Source organism: Nematolebias whitei, chromosome 6, assembly GCF_014905685.2.
Source record: "Nematolebias whitei isolate Nwh7 chromosome 6, NemWhi1, whole genome shotgun sequence".
NCBI lineage: Eukaryota > Metazoa > Chordata > Actinopteri > Cyprinodontiformes > Rivulidae > Nematolebias > Nematolebias whitei.
This window is the reverse complement of record NC_056503.1, coordinates 8,986,747-8,998,215: the sequence shown is the minus strand read 5'-3', so window position 1 is coordinate 8,998,215 and position 11,469 is coordinate 8,986,747. Positions and strand designations below refer to the sequence as shown.

At 39.8% G+C, this 11,469-nt stretch overlaps 1 protein-coding gene across 1 annotated transcript in view; it reads right to left on the bottom strand.

The window, feature by feature from the left end:
• grm5b (glutamate receptor, metabotropic 5b) overlaps positions 1-6,078 on the bottom strand; it is an 80,628-nt gene extending 74,550 nt beyond the window's left edge. Inside the window, exons 1-3 of the mRNA XM_037677370.1 lie at positions 5,923-6,078; positions 4,845-5,294; positions 3,753-3,867 (exon numbers count right to left, since the gene is read on the bottom strand). Coding sequence (XP_037533298.1) covers positions 3,753-3,867; positions 4,845-5,294; positions 5,923-6,078 — 721 coding nt within the window. The remainder of the gene's footprint in view (positions 1-3,752; positions 3,868-4,844; positions 5,295-5,922) is intronic.
• Positions 6,079-11,469: the final 5,391 nt, after the last annotated feature.

The following is an 11,469-nucleotide window of genomic DNA, read 5'->3' as shown; positions in this document are numbered from 1 at the left end:
AGAGAGGAGAAGTGGGCGTGGCCAAGAGCGCTTGCAGGTGGCAAAGAACAGAGGAGGCAGAGAACTGAAATCATGACATTCTGTGCTCTTTTAGAGCGTTTAGAGTTTAGAAACATTGCTTAGAATATTGCAAGAGTGTGCGAAGTGTTTAAAATGCCTTATATATATATATATATTTTCACTTATCGTGGGTCTTCAGGGTACGGGAATCCGTACCCGCTGTCATTTTTAACCCTAACCTGTAGCCCGGCCCCGCCCGATCCTGATTCGGACCAGGCCAGGCCATAATAATGTGCTTAGTGGGCCGGGTCGGTGTCGGGCTTTTTATTGAGTCAGGAATGCGTGCGGCCGATGATCCAATATTTGCAAACATGGCTTGTCATGCACCTGCTGCACGTGGCCATTTGACCGTGCGCTGATCGGCCGGTTGAAAGAGGAAAAAAGTTAATCTTCAGATGAACTACTGCCAGCGATCCATCAGCCCAAATGGACGTTCATTTAGCCGCTGCGCTCAGTGGACGCGCGCAGCCGAGACCCAAACAGGTGAGATCACAAAATATCCGACACGTCAGAGCAGGATGCAGGCAGAAGCAGGAGAAGCATGTAATGCACTTTGATGGCTCTTCAGCTCTGATCTTCTGCCCCCTCAGCCGCGTGCATCCACCAACCATTAATAATAGTTGGTAGTTCAAAGCTTAATTAAAAATGTTGGGGGTTTTCGCGTTCGGACCTGTAATTACTGTTAATTCGTCTAATCGGGTGGGGTTCGGAAATGATGGCTACAGGCTGGGGCTTGGTCGGTTCAGATTATTTGTACCCGAGTGCAACTCTAGCAGGGACTACTGTATTGAGTTCTGTTGTGTTTTTTTCTGATCAGTTAACCTCTGTGACATTACTTCAGTTTAAGTTCAGACCCTGATCAGACTGAGACTTCACAACCCAAGAAAGCCAACCTGCCATCTTTAACACCTTTTCCTGTGAACTTTATATATATTTATCCACAGAGTTGATGTGATCAGTGAAATGTTGGAGTTCCTGAGATTTAATTTTAATCCAGGTGTCATCAACATACCTGAACCAATGACTCGGTGGTGTTCCTGAAAAGGACGTCAAGACTCTCTTTTCTACCTCCATATGCAGGTTTGCAAGGTTCTATTAAAATACCTGAGTAAAAAGTTGATTTTATGTTCTTATGAGTCTCTGTGCAACTCTCCTTTGCATGCTGCCAAGACACTTTCAACAGTCTGAGCTCTGGTACTGGTCACTGTGTAGGTAGAACTCATAGACTAACCTGAACTCTCCAAACTCCTATCTTGCTCTGAGGAGATTTTGAACTCACACCCTCTTAGCAGCAGCTCCTCTTTTCTTCCTTATCAATAGAAGTAATGCCAGGGCTTTCCTCAGACAGCCTGAAAGATAAGTCCCTTCTGAATCAAAGTCTGCACCTGGAAATAACTAGCAACCTTTTGGACATCTTTCTTTTCACCCAGTAACTGCCAAGAAAATAGAAGGGTACTTGTGTTTGTGTGCACCTTTTTTCCTGCAGTGCAATGCTCACTGAATCACATGTGAATTCACTACAAGATACACGATATGAATGTCTAAATACAAAGATAAAAGACAAACACTTTGTAGAAACAAGACGATGTTAAAAGTAGCTTTAAAAGGGTGAACCATAAATTGTGTTTTATTGTACTAAATATGCCCTCATCAAGGTTCAAGGTTCTTTATTGTCATTAGTATCACATGTGGTACATGAGGTGGAATGAAATTGTGTACTCAGGGTCCCAGTTACACCCAAAAATAGCAAAAATATAAAGTATAAAAAGAAACAGTATACAAGGATCTAAGATATATGCTAAACAAATGCTGAATGGTAGGCCTGTCATGATAACAAATTTTGTTGGGCGATTAATTGTCTTGGAAATATTGCGATGAACGATAATATGGTTTGAAATTTGACAATAATTAGTAATTATTGTCAAATTTAAGAAGAAATGTTGATTAATTTGTTTTTAGTGTAGTACCTTTTTTTGACCATCAAATGGCAGTATAAGACTGTTTGAACCGAAGGAAGGATAGTGAGGGAGCGAGCAGTGTGTCGCTTTAAGAAAAAATGGGAGGGAGGCCCCTTGACGTGACATGGTCTGTCTCTCCTTCCTTTTTTTCCCAGTTCTCAAAATGGCGGATGCTCTGTGTGGTTTGAGCTCTTTAGCATAGCATTTTTCACACAAAGCTTTTAATAAAAAAATGAGTAAACAAGTTTTCAGCTTCTTTTTGTAAAGAAAAACAAGTTTTTACATGAAGGCACAAGTTTCAACCGTGAATTGTGGAGCTTTGACAAGACGGATATTTCCCTGAGGTCAGCCTGTTAGCTTAGCTCGTAGCTTAGCTTCTCAGCTTAGCTGCTTTTAACCATCCAAAAATGTGATTTTGGATGGTTAAATGGATTTTAAAGCGAAAAGAGAAAGGGAGGGATCAGTGAAGAGCACCGGAGTTGAGCCTTTTGTCATCCAGTGTCTTCAGTAGAAAGAGAGAGACATAAAGAAACGATAAAGCCGATAAATGAAAATGATGTTGAAAATTTTAATTTATCATGCGATTAATTGATTTGATTATCGCGACAGGCCTACTAAATGGTACGCTAAAAGACTTGAGGTATACGATAAACACTAATACAGTAATGTAAAATAATACGGTATATGAAACAGCAGCCCGAACACGAGTCTGTTGTGAGTAGATGGGTATGAATGAATAAATGAATGAATCAACCACTCAGTCTTAACTTTTTCATTTTTTACCCAAACAAAATGCAGCATAAACAACTACAAATCTATCTGTATTTTATACTTCACACAGTTGTGTGTGTTTATCGCTCTTTATTGCACACTTTCGGGAACAGCGACCATCTTGTTTGAAGACACCCATGCACACATACGCACACACACTCCACTGCATTCTCCTTTATTTCAGGTAGTTGTCATTAACGTCTTCTTTTGGTAAATCATGTGGCTCAACTCAATGACAGCTTCATATTTGCTGAACGAATGAATACACACAATTCTTTTGATTTGGTTGTTTGTAACGCATGGTGCTCTCTCAGGTCTGTAATTGTTTCCTCTCTGTCATTCTTCACTGATTCAGAGATTTATTTTGAGAAGTGTACACTGAAGCCACAGGCGCCAGACACTCCATCTTCGTTGGCCGTCTGGCACAGCTACTGCTCTATTTCTTGTGACCTTTTTGTTCCAACTATCCTGCAACCATTACCTGCTAATCTACTTCCCCACTTTTGGACACTACTGTTTTATCATCTTTTTGACATCCAGCTGGCTGAAGTCCAGTGAAAATAATTCCATTCGTACCACATTTTTCTTCATAAGCTAAAAACTTGTCTCTTTAAAAACAATTCGCTCATCCTCTCTGCTGCAGTACCGTCACAATAGTGCTGCAGATGTCATCAATTAAATTTCTTTCTCCTCTCTCGTCTTTTCCCTGAACTGATAAAGCTGTTCTGCTTTGATGAAAAGAAAAATGGTTTTTCTTCTTGGCTCAGATTTATTAGGAACTTGTTTATAATCTCTTTTATTCCACAATGACGTATTTGATAGTATTTTGTTGCTTTAATATTGTTGCGTTCAAAAAAGTATGAGACTAAACGAACTTAAGGAGCAAAGACAGTAGCAAAAAGAGAAAGGATGAGAATGACATGGAAAATTTAGATATACAGCAAGAAAAATAAACCAGTTTACCTTCGGTGTGGATAGCAGACACATAGCTCCAGTTGTATCTTTTGACAATATCCACCATAGCTCGTGCCTGCTGGGCGTCTGAAGGCACCACCCGCATAAAATATTTATAAAGGCTCTGAAACAATAAGAAAATTATTGACATGACGTTAAGAAGATGGAATAAGTTCATTTATAGATAGCTAAACAAATAATTAAAACAATAGCAAACATAAAAATTAAACATTCAGGTAACAATTAATTGTAGGCCTGTCACAATAACAAATTTTGCTGGGCGATTGTCTCAGAAATTATTGTGATAAATGATAATATTGTTTGAAATTTGACAATAATTAGTAATTATTGTCAAATTTAAAAAGAGATGTCTGTTCATTTGTTTTGAGTGTAGTAGCTTTTTTCGACCACCGGATGGCAGTATAAGATGTTTTTTAACCAAAGGATGGATAGTGAGGGAGTGAGCAGCGTGTCTCTAAGAAAAATGGGAGGGAGGCCCCTTGACGTGACATGGGCTGTCTCGCTTCAGTTCTCAAAATGGCGGACAGTCTGTGTGGTTTGAGCTCTTTAGCATAGCATTTTTCACACAAAGCTTTTAATAAAAAATAAATAAATCAGTAAACAAGTTCTCAGTTTCTTTTTGCAGATAAAAAACTACTTTTTAGATGAAGGCACAGGTTTCAACTGTGAATTTTGGAGCTTCGACAAGAAGGAGGATTTTTCCCCAAGGTTGGCCTGTTAGCTTAGCTCGTAACTTAGCTTCTCATCTTAGCTGCTTTTAGCAATCCAAAAATGTGACTTTGGACACTTAAAGCAGATTTTAAAGAGAAAAGATAAAAAAGAGAAAGGGAGAAGTCAGTGAAGAACACCGGAGTTGATCTTTTTGTCATCCAGTGTCTTCAGTAGAAAGAGAGACAGGAAGAAACGATAAAGCAAAAAAAATGAAAATGAGGTCAATAATTCTAATTTATCATGTGATTAATTGATTTATTGTTCATTACGACAGGACTAATTAATTGAATTTACATTGATCAGCTCCAACGATAGGTGGTCAGCATTTGTCCAGTTCTGATCCAATCGTCAACAGTTAAATGAGCTCACCTTATCACTGAGGTCCATGCTGGTGGCAGAGTAGGCAATCTGTGGGATGTTGAATAGCTGAAGCAGATTTTGCACTTGAATGGCCACTGAGCTTGATCCCGGTCCAATTAAACCTACGATGGGCTTCTTCCCCCTCATTGGAGTAGCAGCGGGGTCTGCACACTTCATTGTCGCTCCTCCACCGCCGCCTCCTCCTCCTCCTCCTCCCCAAGAACTCATCCCACCCCACTCCTCAGCTTCATCAGACGAGACCAGAGAGTCCCTTATGAACTCGATGCTCTGCTCCAGAGCCACAGCCGAGTGCCAACAGGAGTCCCGAATCTCACAGCCTAAGGTGATGTTAGGAAGGATTTGTTGGTCAGAATTGATTCGGTCCAGTGTGTGCATCATGGCCTCCACCCTCTGGATGCCGTACTGCTCTCGCACGGCACCGCACTTGCGCTCATGTACCTGGAGCAAACAGGACAAAGGATAAAATGAACCAAATAAAACTCAATTGACGTTAACGTAATGTTGTTGAAGTCTTGTCATCGTGGTAAATTTGATCTTTTGTTCAGACTCATTACTTCATTTCTATTTAAGCAGGTAAAATTATCAGATTTTTACACACGTGCTTTGAAAAAATATTACTTTGGTACTTTGATCATTTTTATTTTACATTCACATTGCTTTCATATTCAAAGAGATATTTTTTCCCCTTCTCCAATTATTCATTATGAGAATGGAAAGAAAGCTTGAATACCAGTGGGTGAGTGTTGGTTTCTGAGGCAACTAATGGAGCTTGAATGTTCATGGGCTCACAAAAAACTACTCAGTCTCCAAATTAAATATATTCCTTTGATAATCCGAGCAACATTATGACCCTTTGTTTAACTGTTCACAAATCTGCTGAAAAATTATGGCCAGTACTTTTTTTTTCTGCTCCCAATTTAACAGTTTCTTTCTTCATTTATGTGACATTTTCATTGTGTTTCTGTCAAACAAAGATATAATTAGGGTAAGATAGCAAAAAGCTGAATTCTTTAAATCTAATAAGACACGAGCCATGCTGCAGACAGACACAAAACCACTAAATCACCTTGTCAGCGGGAGGCTGATGATGGACAGAGAATAAGGCTCCAATGATGATGTCACCTGGCATGTGTGCGACAACTCGCCGCTCATTTGACACAGCGGTGTCAGCGTGATCAGGCCTCACCCAAATGGACAAAACTAGCAGCAACCAGAGCCTCATCTTGGTCCGATGATGTCGCAACGAGGAGCCAGATTTTAGGTTTGCGGTGAAGAGTTGTCACAGTTTTGCTTGGGAAACACTTTTGCCACCCATGACAAGAGCTTGCGACACAGTGGAGGATCTGAAACAGCTGATTTAAGTATATTCCTTTCCAACCCGTCTTTATTTCCTTTAGATGTCAAGGAGGAAGCATCACTGAGACAGATGTGACAGGTGCAGCAATGCAACCTTGGAAATTCAAACCAGAGTCTGGGCTAAGTCTCATTGGCTGAAACAACTCCAGGATGCTGCAGTTATAAGGCTGGCTTGGTCTCCACAGTAGCAGGGGAATGAAATGCATGTTCACATGGACCTGTAATCAGAAAAATACCTTATTAGAAAATGACATTTTAATGTGACTTTGGCAAGAATTAAAGCTTTCCTGTCTTGTCACAGTCTTATCAGATCCTTTCACATTAATTTTAATGCATCTTCATTGAACCTGAGATGGTGACAAATCATAAATACTTTTCTTGTGTGCGTTTCAATTGTAGATTGTGATTAAATTAAAATCCATTCAATAAAATGCATTTTGTTGTAATTTTGTAAATGTAAAACATATCTACAGGCATTCATTATTCAACTGTTGCTTAAAAAGAGAGAAAACATCGTATGTATTCAAAAGACTGAACCGATATATTTAACTAAATATTGTGTTTTTTGTAAATATATTTCACAACAAATCACAGAGAATTATTCTGGGAGACACTGTTACAATTAACGCAGCTCCTTGGTTTCAATTTTTGGAGGATGTTTTCCACATTTCTTTGATAGCAATAAGGGTCGTTTCATTTTATACTTAAAACAGACAGGCTACAAAATACTAGGGACAATAAACATTTTCGGTATGCGAACAAACAGATTTGTTTTCTGGCTGCTCAGTTGGCTCTGAGTCGTGAATGTCAGCTGTATTTAAGGGTTCATATGCTAGTGAGGGGAGGACTGAGGGCTGCCTGGCTGCAGCAGCTCTGTGATGACAGCACTGCTGGCATGAATATTGTTGCAGATGTTGATCTTATTCAATGCTGATGTTTAGCATTGATCAGAGTCCATCATTCTCTAAAGTTTTTATGGGAAATAGTGTAGTAGAGTGCAGAAACAACATGCAGCAAAATCTTTGGATCATTGGTGCATGGGGTCAGAGCTACAGAGGCGTCCTGAGCAGCCTTTGTGTTGTTGTTGTTGTTGTTGATTAATGTGATGACTAGTCTTGGCTGAGGTCCAGCACTCTATATACCTTACACATTGATGCTTCAAACACTTGCACATCTTTTCAGACTTGTACTGTTCCTACTGGGGAATAGCTCTACATCACTGTGAATGAGCGTGTCAACGTTATACCAGTAACAAACACAAGAGTGCATCACATTTACCAGCTGCTGAGAGGAACGGGTGGTTTTCAGGCTGGTTTTCCACATTACTCCAATGATATCAGTGAGGTTAGATTTATGTAAAACATCAAGTCCTTGTTTGTTTTTCTTTGTAGGACGGCTGTGGCTGAGTGGTTAGAGCAGTTGACCTCCAATGCAAGAGTTGGGGGTTCGACTCCACCAGCCATCACATGCCGAAGTGTCTCCGGGCAAGACACTGAACCCCTCGTTGCCTCCGATGCATGTCCCATCGGTGTATGAATGTGATAAAGCTCTGATTAGTCTCTTTAAAATGAATTGTTCAATTAGTTTTGTATAGATCTAGTAGAGTGCTGTATGAATGGGTAAATGAGGCACAGATTGTGTTGTAAAGAGCTTTGAGTGACTTGATAAGATAGAAAGGTGCTATATAAGTACAGTCCATTTACCATTTCGTTAATTTAATTTCTGTTTAGGGCTGTAGTGACTAAAAAAAGCCATAGTGAGTGCCAAAAATATCTATATACTTTACTTGAGGTCAATCCATAAATAAGTCCATTGACTAACTGAGCGGGAGCTTATGGTTTCCCTGCTGCCACTACTTTATTGAACCTCTTTAGCAGTGGGTGTTCTTTCTAAAAGAGCCCTGTGCAGTCCTGCTGAAACAGCTTAAGTTGTTTTCAAGACCAAACAAAAATCTGACATAAATGCTTAGGAGCAAATGTGCATTTGCAGAAATTCTGGATTCCTTTTGGTTAAGCAAAAACATGGGCTACTGCTTCTGTCTGGTTGTAAATTATCACTAAATATCATTACTAAGGTACAAAACAAAGGTTAGACAACAATTAAGAAACTTTTGTAAAATATTGACAAGTCAGCTTCTTTATGGGTGATACAGACAAATCAGAATACATCCTGTATTTATTAGTCAGTTGAATATCAGGCATTGCTTAAAGACATTTAACAAAACTGTGCCTCAACATTTTTTTGCCAATTGTTAGACTTTGCTTAACCTGACTGATCATAAAAAACTAACTTTGTCGCAATGGAGCAATCGAAATAATGATAAACAGCAGAAAAACCTGAAATGTTTCCAACAGCAGATGATGCGAGTCATTTATGCAAAAGAGGATTGAGGTTGTGAAAGGACTGTTGGGACATGTCAAAAAGGACACAGAGCAATTGAAGGAGGTAGTGTATCCATCCATCTATCCATCCATCCATTATCGTTACCCACTTCTTCCTTTCTGGGTCGCAGGGTCACTGGTGGTGCCTATATCCAGCTGTCACTGTGCGAGAGGATGGAGACATCTTGGACAGGTCTCCAGTCCATCACAGGGACACATCGAGACAAATGAGACAAACAACCATTCACTCTCTCACTCACACCTAGGGACAATTTAGAGTTACCAATCAGACTAACATGCATGTTTTTGGTCTGTGGGAGGAAACTGAAGTATCTGGAGAAAACCCATGCATGCACGGAGAGAACATGCAAACTCCACCCAGAAAGGCCCCCGGCTGGGATTCGACCTGGCAACCTTTATGCTGAGAGGCGGTAGCTCTACCAACTGAGCCACTGTGCCGCCTGTATATCTTAACTTTTTTTTTTTTTTAATTGAGCAAGTGGGCAGAAGACATAAATCAGCAGAATGAGCGCAAGATTGGAAAATAAATAAATAAGACGGGGAGACTGAACAGAGAATGATAAAACATGAACAAGCAATACAAAAAGGCACCATGGGACTGAGTCTCCCTGAATGAAATCAGCTCACAGGACGGCAGAAAGGTTAACTGCTGCTCTAGTGATGAACAAATCAAACAGGATGAAGCTCTGTTTCACACATGCTCCCAGACGATCAGTGATGCTCTCCATCTACTGATGGTACACACACTTCTGCTGATGTTTACAAGGCACTACAGATCTTGGGGCACATTTGTCACTTTGTGCCATTTATAAATTATGGTATATTTCCTTTTTGGCTCCCATGCCAACGAATTACAGTATAAACAGTGACTTCAATTCAATTCAGTTCAACTTTATTGTATAACATTCAATGAAATGGAGATTTAGCTTTGACATCTGGCTCATAAAAAAACAACACAAGTTAAAAATGTCATAAAAATTTTAAAAAGCTTTGCTAACCCAATTAAAAACATTCAATTTAAAACATTATAAAATACATGATTCATTAATAATATGGAAACGTCCCAGCAGACGTTTGTTATGTGAGGCTGCGTTTAAATAGGACCCTGTTAAGTACATTCAGCGCAGAGGGAACAAATGACTTTCTGTACCCATTTCTCTTCATGCCAGCCGTGTCTCTGCTGTGGCTCAAGCTACACTGCAGCCATGTAAAACCTGCAGTTTAACTGTGCTGCCTTTACGACCCTCATAAAACTCTGTATTTTTGACTTGTGTTTAAAAAAAGGACCGTAAAGACAACAGCATAAAGGGTCTTCAGTGTGACTACACACATGGAGCTGCAAGATGCATCAGTTCAGACATGTTCATGCAGTGTTAAAATACAACAAATTCAAACATAATTTGATGCTCTCCTCACTTTCTGCGCCTGCTCTATAAACCACACGCTCCTGTTTTTCCAGATAGCTTCTCCGCATAATTCTCGTCCCCTAAAACAAGCCACCGTTTCATTTGCTTCACTTTGTGAGTCACTTACACGCTGAGTTACTCCATCACTCTACCTCCATGTTGCTTTCTTGTTGTGAACGCTTAACTGTAGCAAATGAACAACTCAGTCCCTAAACAAACACTGCCTTTGTACCATTACCATTTACATCTTTAGCTCTATTCAAACTACACACAAGGGCACCATAAAACCCTCAAAATCAACTTGTTCATAGACATAAAAATCACTTGACAGGAAGGTGAAAACAAACTCTGCCTGTTTCTCTGCCTCACTTTGATACAGTGCAGTTTATTAGTGATGACACACTGTCCTCTGTGCTGACAAAGCTTTAACCGTAATTTACCATGCAGTAAAGAGAGCATTACCTGTTTTAGATTGAGGAGCAGGGCTTAATTTGAGCTGGATCATGCCAGAACAGGATCCTGGAACTCTCTTATTTTGACAGGGTGTGTTCCAGTAACTGTTTGCTTGGTTCTGGTAACTGTCAGGCTTACTGATAATAAAGATATGAACAAATTATACTGCCTTGAATGAATAAAACATATTAGATATGTAAACTGATAATTACATAAACACTAGTTTTAAACACAACAGACGACAACACGACTTCTTATTATCACATATGATCATCTGGCTCTTCAAGTGAAGCATTACCACCTCTACCCTTACAAAAATCTCTGCCCCTAAAAGAGTGGTGGGGGTGGGTGCCTGGAGGTTTCACATGTGGAGTCGGACAGTGAATTCAACGAACAAGAGTCGGCTCGGAACCGTCAAGTAAGGGGGGGAGGGGTGTGAGTGTTTGCAAATGTTGGTAAACATAGATGTTTAACAACCTGTTAAAATACACCAAAATGCAGAAAATCACATCTACTTTATTCAAAATTTTATGGGGGAGGACCCCCAAACACCCCCCCTCCCTCCACGCTATTTGCATTCTGGCGTTGATCGGTTTACTAATTAAGCCCTGTTGAGAAGCAACGTTTTGCATACATACAGTTAGGTTATTTGACTCTGATCTGTATGAAGAACAAACATTTGTGATTAGAACTTCCAGCATACAGATGTAGCACAGCATAAAGGTCTTAAAATTAACACATTTGGAGTTGCTTCTTTCATCGTTTAAATAATTTGACATTATCTGTAAAAGTGAAAGGTCTAGAATTCCTTGAAATAATGCATATTGCACGCATTCTTTCATGCCAGAGTTTTAAACTAAGCTCCTCTCATGGTGAGAAGGGACAGAGTTCTAGACATTTTGGGCAAATCTTGTAAATAGTTGTTTGCATGATCTCAGGATATTGTAAGATCTTGTGAGATGTGTTAGAGCTCGGAGGATGAGTTCAGAGTCAGAG